Here is a 19,342-nt window from a genome sequence, read left to right on the forward strand (position 1 = left end):
TTAATCTCCTGACTGTTGTTAAGTTACCTTAGCAAGGTGGAGACGACCACTGGAGGTGCGCGTGGTGAGCAGAATGTGGTTGGTAAACAGGAACACTTGACGCACAATCTCTTTCTTCTCTTTGAACGATGAGCTGAATGATCCCAGGCGGTTGCGACTTGACTTGGCCTTATCGTTTAGCACCTGAAGCAAGGGCCCTGCAACCAGACACAACTTGTGACAACGTGTGACAACTTGAGGTCAAGATTCTGCTTTTGTCTCTCATAAACTGACAATGATGATAATTACAATGATAAATCCATTGTCAAATGTAATGATCTAAACACAGTGATAAATCCACTGTTATATATGTCATTGTCATGACACACACACAGTGATGAAATCCATAGTCACATTACATGGCACAAATACAGCTATGAAACCCACTGTCACATGTCATGACACAAATACAGTTATGAAATCCACAGGCACTTGTCATGACACTAACACAGTGAATAATCCACTGGCACATGACATGAAAAAAACACAGTGAATAATCCACAGGCACATGTCATGACACTAACACAGTAATGAAATCCACTGTGACATGACATGACACAAACACAGTGAATAATCCAAAGACACATGTCATGTCATGACACAAACAGTGAATAATCCACTGACACATGGCATGACATGACATGACACAAACACAGTGAATAATCCACTGACACATGTCATGACACAAACACAATGAAAAATCCACTGGCACATGTCGTGTCATGACATGCCACAAACACAGCGATAAAACCAACTGGCACATGTCATGACACAAACACAGTGATGAAATCTACAGGCACATATCATGACACTAACAAAGTACTGAAATCCACTGGCACATGACATGACACAAACACAGTGAATAATCCACTGGGACATGGCATGACATGACACAAACACAGTGAATAATCAACTGACACATGTCATGACATGACACATACACAGTGAATAATGAACTGACACATGTCATGACACAAAAAAAGTAAATAATCCGCTGGTACATGTCATGTCATGACATGTCACAAACACAGCAAGATACCCACTGGTACATGTCATGACACAAACACAGTGAATAATGCACTGGCACATGTCTTGACACAAACACAGTGAATAATTAACTGGCACATGTCATGAAACAAACACAGTGAATAATCCACTGGCACATGTCATGACATGACACAAACACAGTGAATAATGCACTGGCACATGTCATGACACAAACACAGTGAATAATCCATTGACACATGTCATGACATGACACAAACACAGTGAATAATCCACTGACACGTGTCATGAGACAAACACAGTGAATAATCCATTGACACATGTCATGACATGACACAAACACAGTGAATAACCCATTGACACATGGCATGACATGACACAAACACAGTGAACAATCCACTGGCACATGTGATGACATGACACTAACACAGTGAATAATCCACTGACACATGTCATGACATGACATAAACACAGTGCATAATCCACTGACACATGTCATGACACAAACACAGTGAATAATCCACTGACACATGTCACGATATGACCCAAACACAGTAAATAATCCACTGGCACATGTCATGTCATGACACAAACACAGTGAATAATCCATTGACACATGGCATGACATGACACAAACACAGTGAATAATCTACTGGCACATGTGATGACATGACACTAACACAGTGAATAATCCACTGACACATGTCATGACATGACACAAACACAGTGCATAATCCACTGACACATGTCATGACACAAACACAGTGAATGATCCACTGACACATGTCATGACATGACACAAACACAATAAATAATCCACTGGCACATGTCATGTCATGACATGCCACAAACACAACGATAAAACTAACTCGCACATGTCATGACACAAACACAGTGATGAAATCTACAGGCACATATCATGACAATAACACAGTACTGAAATCCACTGGCACATGACATGACACAAACACAGTGAATAATCCATTGACACATGTCATGACATGACACAAACACAGTGTATAATCCACTGACATATGTCGTTTCATGACATGCCACAAACACAGCAATAAAACCAACTGGCACATGTCATGACACAAACACAGTGATGAAATCTACAGGCACATATCATGACACTACCACAGTACTGAAATCCACTGGCACATGACATGACACAAACACAGTGAATAATCCACTGGCATATGGCATGACATGACATGACACAAACACAGTGAATAATTCACAGACACATGTCATGACATGACACAAACACAGTGAATAATCAACTGATACATGTCATGCCACAAAAAAAGTAAATAATCCGCTGGTACATGTCATGTCATGACATGTCACAAACACAGCAAGAAACCCACTGGTACATGTCATGACACAAACACAGTGAATAATGCACTGGCACATGTCATGACATGACACAAACACAGTGAATAATCAACTGGCACATGTCATGACATGACACAAACACAGTGAATAATGCACTGGCACATGTCATGACACAAACACAGGGAATAATCCATTGACACATGTCATGAGACAAACACAGTGAATAATCCATTGACACATGTCATGACATGACACAAACACAGTGAATAATCCATTGACACATGGCATGACATGACACAAACACAGTGAATAATCCCCTGGCACATGTCATGACATGACACAAACACAGTGAATAATCCACTGACACATGTCATGACATGACACAAACACAGTGCATAATCTACTGACACATGTCATGAGACAAACACAGTGAATACTCCACTGGCACATGTCATGACATGACACAAACACAGTGAATAATCAACTGACACATGTCATGACACAAACACAGTGAAAAAGGCACTGGCACATGTCATGACATGACACAAACACAGTGAATAATGCACTGGCACATGTCATGACATGACACAAACACAGTGAATAATGCGCTGGCACATGTCATGACATGACACAAACACAGTGAATAATCCACTGACACATGACATGACACAAACACAGTGAAAAATGCACTGACACATGTCATGACTTGACACAAACACAGTGAATAATCCACTGGCACATGTCATGTCATGACACAAACACAGTGAATAATCCACTGACACATGTCATGACATGACACAAACACAGTAAATAATCCACTGGCACATGTCGTGTCATGACATGCCACAAATACAGCAATAAAACTAACTGGCACATATCATGACACTAACACAGTACTGAAATCCACTGGCACATGACATGACACAAACACAGTGTGTAATCCACTGACACATGTCATGACATGACACAAACACAGTGCATAATCCACTGACACATGTCATGACATAACACAAACACAGTGAATAATCCACAGACACATGTCATGACATGACACAAACACAGTGCATAATCAACTGACACATGTCATGACACAAACACAGTGAATAATCAACTGACACATGTCATGAAATGACACAAACACAGTGAATAATCCACTGACACATGACATGAAACAAACACAGCAAGAAACCCACTGGTACATGTCATGACACAAACACAGTGAATAATGCACTGGCACATGCCATGACATAAATATAGTAATAAAATTCACTGGCACATGACATGACATAAAAGAAACTCAGTGACAAAGTCCACTATTACTATCAATGACACAAACACAGTTATGAAATCCACTCAGTGTCACATCTCCTGACACAAAAAACAGTAATGAAATCCAATGTCTAATGGCATGGTGCAAGGAATCCACAAAATCCACTGTGGCATGTCAATTTTTTAAAAGTCAGAGTAGAACACAATGTGTTTTTTGACCAAATCAATTTACTCACATATCTAACCTATTTGGCCAACGCATACACAATGACCTATTCTACTACATGTACACATCACCTCATATATATATATCTGGTCCTACCCGTAGTGTTTTCATGCCCTGTTTCCAGACCTCGAACACCCCCCCCCCCCCCCTTCACTCCTTTACATGCAGGTCAGTGACCTGTCGTCCTTCAAGTCTCAACACAACGATGGGACCGATGACCTGTAAATTACATAACATCCGATTTTGTTCGGTACGCGCGCGTGTGTGTGTCTGTGCGTGTGTGTACTAAGAGAGAGAGAGAGAGAGAGAGAGAGAGAGAGAGAGAGAGAGAGAGAGAGAGAGAGAGAGAGAGAGACAGAGAGAGAGAGAGACAGAGAGAGACAGAGACGGAGACTGAGAGAGAGTGTCTGTGTGTGTGTCAGTGTGTCAGTGCGTGTGTGTCAGTGTGTCTTCGTGTGAAAGAGAGAGACTCGGAGACTGACAGAGAGAGAGAGAGAGAGAGAGAGAGAGAGAGAGAGAGAGAGAGAGAGAGAGAGAGAGAGAGAGATGATAATTAGTTTTAACGTCCTCTTAGAACCAATTGGCCTATCTTGGGACAGGTAGAGTTAATATGCTTTAAGTGAGGACAAGACACTGGACAAACATACAAACAGAGAACACATCGTGTTATATATCTGGAAGTCTGTTGTTGCGATGTTTCAAAAGTTCAAAAGAGAGAGAGAGAGAGAGAGAGAGAGAGAGAGAGAGAGAGAGAGAGAGAGAGAGAGAGAGAGAGAGAGAGAGGCATGGTCAACGCACACATACACACACAGCAGCCTACAGAGGCACGATCATCACACACACACACACACACACACACACACACACACACACAGCAGTCTACTGAGGCATGGTCAATACACACATAGCAGCCTACAGAGGCACGGTCAACACACATATATATACACACACAGCAGCCCACAGAGGCACGGTGAACACACACATACACACACAGCGGCCCAGAGGCACGGTCAACCCACATACACACATGTATACACACACAGCAGCCTACAGAGGCACGGTCAACACACACATACACACACAGCAGCCTACAGAGGCACGGTCAACACACAGACACACACAGCAGCCTACAGAGGCACGGTCAATACACACATGTATACACACACAGCAGCCTACAGAGGCACGGTCAACACACATACACAGACGGCAGCCCACAGAGGCACGGTCAACACACATACACACACAGCAACCCACAGAGGCACGGTCATCAAACACACACAGCAGCCTACAGAGGCACGGTTAATACTGGCACACATACACACACAGCAGCCTACAGAGGCACGATCATCACACACACACACAGCAGCCTACAGAGGCACGGTCATCACACACACACACAGCAGCCTACAGAGGCATGGTCAACCCACATACACACACAGCAGCCTACAGAGGCACGATCATCACACACACACACAGCAGCCTACAGAGGCACGATCATCACACACACACACACAGCAGCCTACAGAGGCACGATCATAAAACACACACAGCAGCCTACAGAGGCACGGTCAACCCACATACACACACAGCAGCCTACAGAGGCACGGTCAACACACATACACACACATCAGCCTACAAAGGTACGGTCAACCCACATGTATACATACACAGCAGCCTACAGAAGCACGGTCAACCCACATACACACACAGCAGCCTACAGAGGCACGGTCAACACACATACACACACAGCAGCCTACAGAGGCACGGTCAACACACATAGCAGCCCACAGAGGCACGATCATCATCACACACACACACACACACACGATCACACACACACACACACATACACACACACACACACACAGCAGGCTACAGAGGCACGATCATCACACACATCAGCCTACAGAGGCACGGTCAACCAACAGGTATACATACACAGCAGCATACAGAGGCACGGTCAACCCACAGGTATACATACACAGCAGCCTACAGAGGCACGGTCAACACACATATATATACACACACAGCAGCCTACAGAGGCACGGTCAACACACATACACACACACAGCAGCCTATAGAGGCACGGTCAATACACACATACACACACAGCAGCCTACACTGAGAGGCACGGTCAACACGTACACACACAGCAGCCTACAGATCGAGACACGGTCAACACATACAGACACATCAGCCTGCTGAGGCACGGTCAACACATACACACACATGCAGCAGCCTACAGAGGCATGGTCAACACATATACACACATGCAGCAGCCTGCAGAGGCACGGTCAATACACACACACACACACACACACACATGTCGACACAGCAGCCTATTTGTACGGTCGTCACTTGTACATTTACGGGCACACATCAGTCTACAGAGACACGGTATAGATGTCCACATAAAATGCACAGTGGACAGTCTCTAAATGCACGGTCAATATGAACCCACATTTGGAGACACACTGAACAGCCTGCGACAGCACGGTAAACGCGTATACACAATGGCAGATACAACAAACTGCAGAGCCACGATCAACACACATACGCATCGACAGACACAGCAGCGGGCCGACAGAGGCACTGTCAACCCGAATATGTGCAAACTGTTCAGACACACAGGACCGTACACAAGCACATTCAACTCGGCACGAACACACCAACAGACGCACAGCAAGCCGTGGCGAGAATGGACAGGCAGAAGATGACGACGCCCCATCCATCGTCCCAAACACACACGCACACACCCGTCATTGCGATGACCGGGTGACACCACAACACACTGAGCCACATCGATATTCTGTGACACTCCAGCCAGGGGTCAGCAGCCCCTAAAACCGCCAGCGTTCCGCGTACACTGTCCGGGGGATCGCCCTGCCTTACCTCCGTGTTACAGAAGGTGCGCCTGAGGAGTGAGAGAGAGCCCGGTGTCCATAGCGGTAGGGAGGAGCGAGGAGGCTGCTTGTGCTGGTGGTGCTACTACTGCTTCTGTCCATGATGGCCGCTGACTGACTCTCCCTCTCTTCTCCCTCTCTCTCTCTCACTCTCTCACTCCCACCAGCAGCACTACAGCACAGCCACCACTCTGTCCACACTTTCTACTCCACTGGCTGCCATCATCATCATCATCCGTCGTGAGTCCTAGTCCGTCCTACCCAGACAGTGCAAGCTACTAGTCACTGAGCACGGCGGGGTGGGTCTACTCTCACAGGGTAGCGTGCCATCCTTTACAACCACTGACTGACGACAGTGCCGGTGTCACTACGGTCCACGGTGTGTGTGTGTGTGTGTGTGTGTCTGTGTGTGTGTGTGTGTATGCTGACCGTGTTTGTAACGGTGGTGGTGGTGGTCGAGGGAGGTAGGAGGAAAGCAGGCCAGTCAGCACCACAACACCAGGGGAGAGGCAGCAGTGTAGTAGTAGTAGTAGCACCCAGTAGTGTAAGAGACAGAGACGGATGTGTGTGTGTGTGTGTGTGTGTGAGTGTGTGTGAGAAAGAGAGAGAGAGGGTTACAGAGAGACAGACAGAGAAAAGAGAGAGAGAGAGAGAGAGAGAGAGGGTTAAAGAGAGGCAAGGCCGGGGGGGGGGGGGGGGGACTGAGAGAGAGAGAGAGAAAGGGAGAGGGCAAGGCAAGGCAAGGCAAGGCACGCCAGCCCCAGACTAGCCTCGTCACTGGTGGTGGTAGCCACCGCTGATGGAGGTGACGGTGGCGGAGGGCGCGAGGAAGAAGAGAATGGGGATGGGGGAGGAGAGAGAGTTGAGGATCGATAGCACACAGTGCACGTCGCCTCAAACGTTAGCTACAACACACGCCCGCCACGCGACCAGCCTTCGGCTCGGCACTGTACTGACTACACTGGGACTATTCCGGCTGGCAAACTCCATGTCACTGCCGCACTCAACAGAAACAAACCCTCTCCTTCCTTCTCGTCTTTAATATCACATCGTCCTTAAAACACACTCTCTTTCTCGTCCTTCTGTTCTCCTACCATACAGACGACTATACTACATTGGGACTTGAGCTCGGAGGCAAACTCCATGTCACTGCCGCACTCAACAGAAACACACATTATCTCATTTCTTCTTGTCGGAACGTGTAAAATCACATCGTTCTTAAACCACACTCTGTTCATCGTACTTGTGTTCTCCTTCCCATGCACTTCAGACTACCACACTACAGTGGGTCTATTCCTACTAAACCTACCTGGAACATTCCATGCAAATGAAGCACCAGAAACTCAGCATTCCGCTTTTGGTCCTTCCGCTTCTGACCGGCGACTATCGTACTTAAGGACTACTTTGACCTGGAGATATGAGGCGAATTCCATGTCTCTACACTGAGCTTGAGGCACAAGAAACACACATCTTCCATTTGGCCCCTCTTCAGACGACTTTTGTACTCGAGGACCACTTTAATATCTATGCACTGAACTGAGACACCAGAAACACATTTGCTCGTTCGCGTCCGTCTCCTGCTCTCCTGTTTTCAGACCATTGTGACTATTTCGAGTTAGAGGTAGGAGGAAAGGTCCATGTCTCTGGCACTTAACGGAGGCACCAGTAGCTCACATACTCTACTTTCAATCCTCCTTTTTCCCCTCCTTTCTCACAACCAATTCTTCGCGGGGACTATTCCAACTTAGAACTACCAGCACGGTTGGCCTAGTGGTAAGGCGTCCGCCCCGTGATCGGGAGGTCGTGGGTTCGAACCCCGACCGGGTTATACCTAAGACTTTAAAATTGGCAATCTAGTGGCTGCTCCACCTGGCGTCTGGCATTATGGGGTTAGTGCTAGGACTGGTTGGTCCGGTGTCAGAATAATGTGACTGGGTGAGACATGAAGCCTGTGCTGCGACTTCTGTCTTGTGTGTGGCGCACGTTATATGTCAAAGCAGCACCGCCCTGATATGGCCCTTCGTGGTCGGCTGGGCGTTAATCAAACAAACACCTGTTTTTCTGAGATTTTTTAGGTGTTAAAATGGGGTTATATTTTGTACACATTGGGACTATTCCGGCTGAAACTATGAGGCAAACTCGATGTCTCTGTGCTGAGCTGGTGTACCAGAAACACACACATGTCTGCCAAGAAGACAAGCACTGAAGATGAACACGGTTGTCTTCTTTTGTTGACAAATGCAAATGACCACTCAAGGATACTGAGAGAGAGAGAGAGAGAGAGAGAGAGAGAGAGAGAGAGAGAGAGAGAGAGAGAGAGAGAGAGAGAGAGAGAGAGAGAGAGAGAGAGAGAGAGAGAGAGAGAGAGAGTTGATACGGCGACTAGCACCATTTAGCAAAAAATACAAAACTATGATGGCACTATCCAGCTTCCATTAAAAAAACCTGCAAGTCGTAGTAGTGCTTGGCAGTTTGAGATGACACAAGTTGGACCAAGGTCGCAGTGACCTATTGGAGGACATGATATAAGGTCAAGGCCACGCTCTGTAGAAGCACATCATGGTCAAGCAGAATAGGGCCAGAAAAGGACACGGCAAAGCTGATGTGACCTAGGGAGAGGGCATGGTGATGTCAGCATCAGCAATCAGTGTCAAGGTGAAAGACGAACCGGACCTGACCGGATCGGACAGCACAGGGAAGGACAGGAGAGAACAGGACAGGACACAAGAAGCTAGAGCATGAAGGGGGGGGGGGGGGGGGAGAAACTGACATGGTGAAAGTCTCGACCAGCTACGACTGACTACAACCGACACTCAGAATCGTCAGATGGCTCTCGCTCAAGTGCACACGGTGGGAGAAAAGAACTCCCCAAGGCACGAAAAAATTACTCCCTCCACGAAATTTTTACTCCCCATTTTTTTTACTTCCAGTAAAAATCTCGTACGCAAAAATGAGATGCGGGCGAAGGGATAATGCCAATAAGTGATCTCGCGCACACGAATGTCGCGCTACCCTCCTTCCACCCTTTCCACCACCAAGACTAACAGGGGACAAGGGAGTACAAATTTCGTACACCTGGCATGGGAAGTTAAATTGCTTGTGTTGGGGTGAAGTAATTTATTCGTTATTTATTCGTCAGGGGAGTAACATTTTTGTACGAAATGTTTACTCGGAACTCACCTGTCTTGGGGAGTAATTTTCTCGTGCAATGGGGGAGTGCTTTTTTCGCAAAGGGAGTAACTTTTTCGTACAAAATGTTTACTCCCGAGTAAAAATCTCGTGGGAGTAATTTTCTCGTGTTACACCGGCTTCTCCCAAACAACCCGAATTCATCATTCAAGAAAAAGTGTCTCTCTTCGACATGACGGTAATAAACTATGACGATAATAGACCATTAGGTTGTAGACCATGACGGTGGTAGGTCCATGAGGATGATAGACAATGATGATAGACAATGAGGATGATAGACCAGGACGGTGATAGACCAGGACGGTGATAGACCATGAGGATGATAGACCATTATGATGGTAGACCATTGCGGTGATAGACCATGACGGTGATAGACCATGACAGTGTCAGAACGGGACGCTGATAAACCAGGACGGTATTAAACCACGACGATGGTAGACCATGACGATGTTAGACCATGACGGTGATAGACCACAGGCGGAAGGTATCGTCCACTGGACTACTACTATCACAGAAAGACTACAAGGTACGTCACTCACCTTCGAGTCTTCTGTGTGCTTGGTGTCGCTTCCTGGGGAAAAATATTGTTCAAGACGGTTTGCCTCTTCCTACACTCTGTGTAAGGTCAAATAAATACAGTTGAATGATTGTTTGAACTGTATGTACCTTTAATTTTCAGCTTCCGTCCGCTGCAGGTTGTTATTAACCATCATTTGGACGAGTCTTTGTTTGCGAGCCGCCAGGTTCCACCACAGGCGGAAGGTAGGCCTATCGTCCACTGGACGACTACTATCACAGAAAGACTACAAGGTACGTCACTCACCTTCGAGTCTTCTGTGTTATTGGAGTCGCTTCCTGGGGAAAAATATTGTTCAAGACGGTTTGCCTCTTCCTACACTCTGTGTAAGGTCAAATAAATACAGTTGAATGATTGTTTGAACTATATGCACCTTTAGCTTTCAGCTTCCGTTCGCTGCAGGTTGTTTTTAACTATAATTTGGACGAATCGTCGTTTGCGAGTCGCTAATATCCACACGGCGTCTAATTATGCATCCGCACCGAATATGCATACCAGCGCTCATTGGTCTAAAACATATGTAAATATTGTGCGGCAAAGGGAAGCTACCCACGGGAGTTTTCATTTTCGGTATATGAAGAACCGTTTGCCACTTCGTTCAAAATGAGGAAAACGTTTCAGTCGACCAATGAAAATAATCATCGAATATCCTGTTATTAACCAATGAGCGCTGGTATGCATATTCGGTGCGGATGCATAATTAGACGCCGTGTGGATATTAGCGGCTCGCAAACGAAGATTCGTCCAAATGATGGTTAAAAACAACCTGCAGCGAACGGAAGCTGAAAACTAAAGGTGCATATAGTTCAAACAATCATTCAACTGTATTTATTTGACCTTACACAGACTGTAGGAAGAGGCAAACCGTCTTGAACAATATTTTTCCCCAGGAAGCGACTCCAAGAACACAGAAGACTCGAAGGTGAGTGACGTACCTTGTAGTCTTTCTGTGATAGTAGTAGTCCAGTGGACGATTCCTTCCGCCTGTGGTTCCACCTTGTGTCAAATCATGCATCCGGCACCGAATATGCATACCACCGCTCATTGGTTAATAACAGGATATTCGATGATTATTTTCATTGGTCGACTGAAATCGTCTGCATCGGTTCCGTTCGTGCAACGAAGAGTGGCAAACGGTTCTTCACTAATACCGAAAGTGAAAACTCCCGTGGGTAGCTTCCCTTGCTGCACAATATTTACATATGTTTTAGACCAATGAGCGCTGGTATGCATATTCGGTGCGGACTGCATGATTTGACGCAAGGTGGAACCTGGCGGCTCGCAAACGAAGATTCGTCCAAATGATGGTTAAAAACAACCTGCAGCGGACGGAAGCTGAAAATTAAAGGTACATACAGTTCAAACAATCATTCAACTGTATTTATTTGACCTTACACAGACTGTAGGAAGAGGCAAACCGCCTTGAACAATATTTTTCCCCAGGAAGCGACACCAAGCACACAGAAGACTCGAAGGTGAGTGACGTACCTTGTAGTCTTTCTGTGATAGTAGTAGTCCAGTGGACGATACCTTCCGCCTGTGGATAGACCAGGACGGTGTTTGACCATGACGTAGATAGACCATGACGATGATAGACCATGAGGGCGATAGAACATTACGGTGATTTATTCCCCCCTCTGCTTCTTTCTCTCTGTAAACTTGTAGGGCTAGTTATTTTTCGGTAACTTACCCAACAACCAAAATCACTCACCCAACAACGGGCCTGAATCCTCGATAGCTCATGGGTAGAGACTGTAGGCCTACACATTGTGGATCTACTTTTTGCGACTCAAAAGTTCAGAACACTCTAATGTACAAAATATACATTTCTGGAGCAAACAATACATGCCATACCGCATTTAAACCAGCAACTACAGGCTTGAACACATGAATCTCAATGTAAAATCCATGAGTTTGGTTGTTTTCTGTAATCTACCGTGCACAATCGTTTATCGCTAGCAAGATTCCAAGGAAAAGTAACTCTCATACTTTGTCTAGCGACACGAGTAGTTCCCCTTCCAGATTTCGGCTGCATCGACAAGACTGCAATCCGACGGTCAGTTTTCAACAATATTTCATTTTATAAACAGATCACACGCAATCAATTGCAAACATTTAATCAACTTAAAGAACATGCAGCGGTTTCATACACTATTTTGTCCCAGAAAACTGAACTTCATACAGTTTTTAACGTTGGAACACGGGTGTAACACTTCGTCTGCTAGTCACATTCGAGGAAAGAACATTTCCTGAATTGCATAAAAAAATTTAAAAAAAAATCCCTGCGCTTAGAACTGTACCCACGGAATACGCGCGATATAAGCCTCATATTGATATAAATATCACAGCCAACCAGTCGACCGACTTGCCAACCAGCTCGACAGCCGCAACGTTTTCTGTGTTCACTGAACCTGCACATGTACTCGTACAAATGGTGGATCCACGTCGCTCCAGTTCCGTTTCGTTTCAGAAAAAAACACTTTTCGCCCAGTGTTTATTTTACCAGACTACCCCTGTATTATATAAGTGTGTATCCTTTTGTCCCGTAATTTCAGAAGGCATAATATTAGTTTTGCACACTCAGTATACATTGGTGCTAGTGGAAAACTTCATTGAACAGTTGTGTGCATAATAATGGCCCAAAAGTACTGTGAATGTGTGGCATTTTGTGGCGTAAAACACAAGAGAAAAACCATAACTAAATAAAACACGCACGAGTAGTTACAGCCACCTCATCCCCCCACACACCCCTGCCTCCCTTTTTTTGTTTGTGTGTGTGTCTTTCTGTATGTGCGTGAGCTCATGTTTATGCGTCTACGTCCACTTTTGTGCGTGTGTATGTGTGCGTGCCCGTGTCGTTCTGTGTATGTACAGGTGACGATATGTTTCATCATGCACACGGTGTTTTTAAAACGCTTTCCTCTTCAGTTGGACACATTCAAAGACACAAATTACCCAGCCCTCGCATTCTGCTGTGCTGACATATTCGTCTATCATCACACACCTAAGACAGCACAAACAGAAGCAGAGCACGAGCGCATCGAAGCCGTTCGTCTGTGTTGTTGCTCCACATGGCAGTCGCCATTAGTTTGTCACCAACTCCACCATCGTCAACGGCAGCGACAGCAACGACAGCGGCAGCAGCAGCAACAACAAGCGCCGACGTCTTTGATGGCATCTTCCTCTGTCCACAGACAACAGCCGCCCACGCTTCGCCGCCGTTAGAGCTGCTGCTGCTCAAACCTCTAGTAGCCCTCGCTCTCTCTCTCTCTCTGTTTATGTTCAGACATTTCACCCTCTCTCTCTCTCTCTCTCTCTCTCTCTCTCTCTCTCTCTCTGGTTTTATTCAGACTTCTCACCCTCTTTCTTTACCCCCCACTCTCTCTCTCTCTCTCTTTCTCTCTGTTTATGTTCAGACTTCTCACCCTCGTTCTCTCTCTCTCTTTCTCTCTCTCTTTCTCTCTCTCTCTCTCTCTCTCTCTGGTTTTATTCAGACTTCTCACCCTCTTTCTCTAGCCCCACTCTCTCTTTCTCTCTCTTGCTTTCTCTCTCTCTTTTATGTTCAGACTTCTTGCCCTCCATCTCTCCCCCTTCTCCCTCCCTCCCCCCCCCCACACTCTCTCCCTCTCTCTTCGTAGCTCTTTCTTTCTCTTTGCAAAGCTCTCTCTAGCCCCTCTCCCTCCACCATGTATCTTTGCCCCCTCACTCTCCCTATCTCCCTCTCTTTTCAAATCTCTTTTTGCCAGCACCTCACCTCACCTCACCTCTCTCACAGAACGTGCTCTCTATTAGCCCTCTTTACCCTTTGGACTAATGACTGAACTCGGACCTTTGACCACTGAAACGATTTCTTCCGGTGATCGTTCTGGTCAAGCAGCTTCTATCAGCTGACACCGCCCCCCCCTTCCCCCCTTACCAACGCCGTTTTGTTAACACTACTGTTTTGGCATCACATTACGTTTATGTGTCTACCTTCAGTCTTAAATCTCAATCTTTGTTAAATAGACTTCAGTGCAGTTCAGTTCTGTTCGGTTCTCTGTTCTTCTTCTTCTTCTTGGCGTTCGCAGAGGTTACACAATCAGTCCAGCACTGGTGATAAATGTTGTCGTTTTCTCCAACTCCTGTCGACTGCCGTATAGTTTGGTCTGCAAGGGAGTTGGTGACGGCCACACTTCTTTTCGTTCCTCATCTAGTAAGGGACATCGCTGTAAGATGTGTTCCGCTGTTTGGTCCTCTTGACCGCAGGCACAGGTTGGTGATGGCGCCAGCTTGAACTTTCGGTTCATGTGAGCATTGAGCCTGTTGTGGCCAGTACGCAGCCTGATGAGGTTGACTTGCTGCTCTCTGGACATTGTGTGGTAGTCATCTCTGTTTGTCCTTGGCCTCATCAATGCCTTGATGATTGTCTTCTGCTCACTAAAGCTGACACTGTTTTCAGGTTGGTCTTCCACGGCTCCTTCTTTTGCCAGTTCATCTGCCCTTTCATTTCCTGGTATCCCACAGTGTGCTGGTATCCACTGGAGGACAACTCTTCTGGTTTGTCTGACCATCTGTAATGCTTTGGCCAGCTGTGGGAGTTTGTCGTTCTCTAGGGCCTGAAGGACTGAAAGGGCGTCCGAGAGGAAGACAACTTGGTAGCAAGGGTCTGCGGAGTCCTGAACCAAGGAGGCGGCCTGCATGAGAGCTTCTGCTTCTGCTTTATAGTTTGTGCAGTGTTTGCCAGTGGCAACGCTGGATGTAGCTGTATGTCCCCCAGGGAACTGGATGAGAATGCCTGCACCTCCATTGAGCACGGCGTTAGTTGCTGATCCATCGGTGTATACATGGATCCACGCCTCTTTTGGGTACTGTTCGTCGATCAGGGCTAAGGTGAGTGCCTGTCGAGCTGTGTCATTCTGATCTTCTCCTGAGGTAACATGTGGAACACTGGTGCAGATCTGGATGCCTGGTTTCTCTGTTGCCTTGGGGGTTTCCTCTTCTTCTTGAGTCAGAGGTAGAGTGTTCTGTGGAAGGACTTCCCTGTACTGTCGAGAAAGTCTCTTGCTCTCGTGTACAAAACTGCTCCGTTTAAGCCGGTTCTTGGTGAGGTTGCTCAGTCTGTGCTTCATGGGGTGGTCGGGTAGGCACTTGAGCTTCTCGGCCTGTACCATAGTCTTGGCTTCTCTTCTCTGAGAGAGGGGTTGGATGGTGGTAAGCTTCTCCATTTCCTTGATGGGCGTGGATTTCATTGCACCGGTGATGAGTCGGAGGGCCTGGTTTTGCACACGGTCAAGGGTCTGCAGGTTTGTCTTGGCTGAGGTTAACCACGCTGTGGAGCCGTACTCGAGGTGGGGTCTGATTGTTCCCTGGTATACTGTCTTCAGTATCTTCTCGTTCGCTCCCCAGGTGGTACCTGCCAGCTTCCTGAGTATGGCTAGCTTGCGCCGGGCCTTCGTTTCTGCCTGTGCAATGTGTGGTTTCCAGGTCTGCCGTCTATCAAAGGTGACACCAAGGTACGTTGCTTCTTCATCCTCTCTCAGAGGAGTTCCACCAAGCCTAATGGTTCCGGCTTTCTGCTTTGGCGACAGTGTGAATAGGGTGGTGGAGGATTTCTCCTTGTTGATGGAGACGCACCAATCTTCTGCCCATGCGTTCAGCCTATCTGCCGCTTGCTGCATTCTGTAGGTGGCAGTACTTGCGTGCTCCTCCTTGCACCAGATCACAAGGTCGTCTGCGTAGAGAGCAGCTTTGATCCCCTTGGGCATCTCAGACACCAGATCGTCGATGAAGAGAAGGAAGAGTGTGGGGGAGAGGACTCCGCCCTGAGGGACGCCATGACGAAGGAGGAACTTCTTGCTTTTGGTCTGGTCGACGTTAACTCTTGCCCTGCGGTTATAGAGGTAAGAGCGAATCCACTGGTACATGTTGCTGGACACGCCTTTCCTCAGCAGTTTTACAAGGAGTCCATCTTTCCAGACCTTGTCAAAGGCCTTCTGAAGATCTATCCAGGTGACGAAGACCAGCTTCTGTTCCTGAAAGGCATCTTCAACTTCTTGCGCCAGGTAAGTGACCTGATCTTCAGTGCTGCGGAACTGTCGGAATCCAGCTTGTTCAGGGGCGAGGAGGTTCCTGGATTCCAGGTACCACCTGAGGCGCTCGTTCACAATTCTCTCCAGGGTCTTCACAACACAGCTGGTGAGGCTGATTGGGCGATAGCTGGTGGCCTTCTTTGGATCCTTCCCTTTTTTTAAGATGGGGATCATGATCGCTTCTCGCCAGAGTTGTGGTAGCGATCCTTCTTGCCAGCTGCTGTTGAAGACCTCGAGTAGCTTGTTCTCTGCTGCACTACCAAGGTGGGTTAGCATCTCGTTGGTGATGCCGTCTGGGCCAGGGGACTTCTTCGCCTTTGACTTTTTCAGAGCTGAGTGCAGCTCGTGGAGTGTGAGTGGTTGACTCATGGCGTCCACTGTCGACTGTCTGGCAGGTCTCTCTCTTTTCTCTCTTCTTGCTTCTCTCTGTTTCTCGGGGCTAACATGGAGGTTGCTCTCAGCTGCATAGCTTTCAGCAAATTGGTTGGCAGCATGCTTTCCAGTTAGCACCTTCCCGTTCTCTTCTAATGTGATCTTTCCTCTGCTGGTGTTCTCATCATTCAACTGCTTGGTGAGCCTCCAGAGCTTTCTGCCATCCTTCTCAAGGTTCAGAGAGCTTGTTTTCTCTTGCCAGCTTCTCCGTCTTGCCTGTAGCTTCTTTTTGAGAAATTTGGCTTTGGCTTCCTGGAGGCGGATGTTGTTGTTTTGTGACGGGTTGACTTCTGCTTCCCTTCTGGCGTCTGCCAGATCATCATCCAGTTCCTGCAATTCATTGCTCCAGTAGGGCTTATAGTCTCTCCTGGCACCCCTGGGAATGGACTCACGCGCTGCTCTGAGGATGCTCATATTGAAGTCCTTCGCCACCATATTGATGTCTCGACCCTCGACTCTGATGTCTTTGGTGAGTTCGCTGGTGCGGTGTCTAAAGAGGAACCAGTTCGCTCTTTTGTAGTTCCACCGTGGGAAGGAAGCTTCAGTGCAGGACTCCATGCCCAGGGTCAAAAAGACTGGCCGATGGTCACTTCCACCTAGCTGTTCTCCGACCTCTCTGCTGGTTAGCTGGTGCATGTCTTCCGTGCAGAAGGCTAGGTCAGGAGTTGATGTAGTGTGCCATCTTCTGGAGTAGAATGTAGGGCAGTCAAAGGGACTGTTCAAAAGGATGAGACCTTTGTCGTCCTGCCAGTTCTCCACCTCTTCTCCTCTCCGATCCAGGTGGTCATATCCCCAACTCTGTGAATGACTGTTGAAGTCACCCACCACAATGAAGTTGGAGGCCTTTGCGGGGATCGTGTCAAGGGCGAGGTGTCTATCATTGGGGCAGTAGAAGTTGACAAGATGGAATTCTGATGTCTTCGTCTGGATTCGAATCACCTGATATTCGGAGTCCTCCATGTGCGTTTCTATCAAACAGGCATTGATGTTGTTCCTGATGAGGGTCAGGATTCCTCCTTTGCTTCGGTCTGTTCTGTCGGACCTAAGGCATTGGTAGCCTCTCACTTTGAAGGACTTTTGGGGTGTCAGGTGCGTCTCCTGAATACAGCAGATGTTGATGTTCTTCTCATGCAGGATATGCTCCAACTCTGTCTTCTTGTTCAGGATACTTTCTGCGTTCCAGTGCATGACCTGAAAAGGTCGCTGCTGACTGGGTTTCTTCCTGGTTGTGGTGGTGCCAGTCACTTTCCTCCCGCGTCCCCTGGCGTGACAAGACGGACGGGAGGGACCTCCAGTAGTTGGGGCTGGGTCCCTTTGAGGCATGGGACCCGACGCTGCTCCACCCTGGGGGGTCCTCAATGGGCGAGCGCCATTTCCATCTGTGCTGGTTGATTGTGTCATCATTTGCGTAAGTGCGTGTACCCGTGGTTTGTTAGAATGCGCCGTGCGGCCCGGGTCCTCCGTCTTCAGCATTCGGGGTTTTCTGTCGGGGTTACCTCACCCTTAGCTCATGGCCCGTACGTCCTACCCTGAGAGCACAGGGGGGAGGATTTTCCGGGATCCCACCCGGAGCCAGTTTGGTCCGCGGCCGCAAGCGGCTGATCTCCATATCTGAAGACCGTTCCCCTATCCGCCACCCGGGGACGCGCTGGGTTGGGGGTGGTCGCCCCACTGAAAATCCCACACTGGGTTAAGAAAGATCAGCCTGTCCCAGGGTTCTCTGTTTAAAGTTACCATGTCCACCAATGGAAGGCTTCAATTTGTCCAAACTCTAGAACCATCTTGCTGAGTAGGCTATAAAAGTTTACGGGTTCTCGTAGAAAACTCTAAATCCTACATAGAGTTTTTGAATTTCAGTCCTTATTTTTTGTTTAGCGTTACAAAGAAAGGACTCTACAATTAGGGAGTTCTGACTCAGAAGCGCATCAATTTTAAATCGTCATTCAAGTGGTATCAGTATCTATCTAAATGGTTGCCATAACGTGTGTCAGGAACAGAGCAAAAGAAACTGTTTGGGATAGCTGTTGGTCCTTTGCGGATGATATTTCTTCAAACGCACAGTCCCACCCTTGAAAACCGCTTGGCTCACAATCACATAACTGCCCCGGCTTTTACATAATTATAGGATCAGGTCATTCCTCCACTTGGACCACAAAAAAATAAAATAAAATAAAAGTAAACACCTGTAGCGATGTGTGTGTGTGTGTGTGTGCGTGCGTGTTTGTGTGTGTGTTTGTGTGTGTATATGTGTATGTGTGTGTGTGCGTGCGTGCGTGCGTGCGTGTGTGTGTGTGAG

The 19,342-nt window shown here is 47.3% G+C and overlaps 1 protein-coding gene across 1 annotated transcript in view; it reads right to left on the reverse strand.

Annotated features, from left to right (window-relative positions):
• Positions 1-19,342, reverse strand: part of LOC138973727 (ras-specific guanine nucleotide-releasing factor 2-like) — a gene marked incomplete at its 3' end in the record, with an annotated part of 293,414 nt that overhangs the window by 50,832 nt on the left and 223,240 nt on the right. The window contains 1 exon segment of the mRNA XM_070346460.1: positions 28-197. Coding sequence (XP_070202561.1) covers positions 28-197 — 170 coding nt within the window.

Source organism: Littorina saxatilis, linkage group LG1 (genome assembly GCF_037325665.1).
Source record: "Littorina saxatilis isolate snail1 linkage group LG1, US_GU_Lsax_2.0, whole genome shotgun sequence".
Taxonomy (NCBI): Eukaryota; Metazoa; Mollusca; class Gastropoda; order Littorinimorpha; family Littorinidae; genus Littorina; species Littorina saxatilis.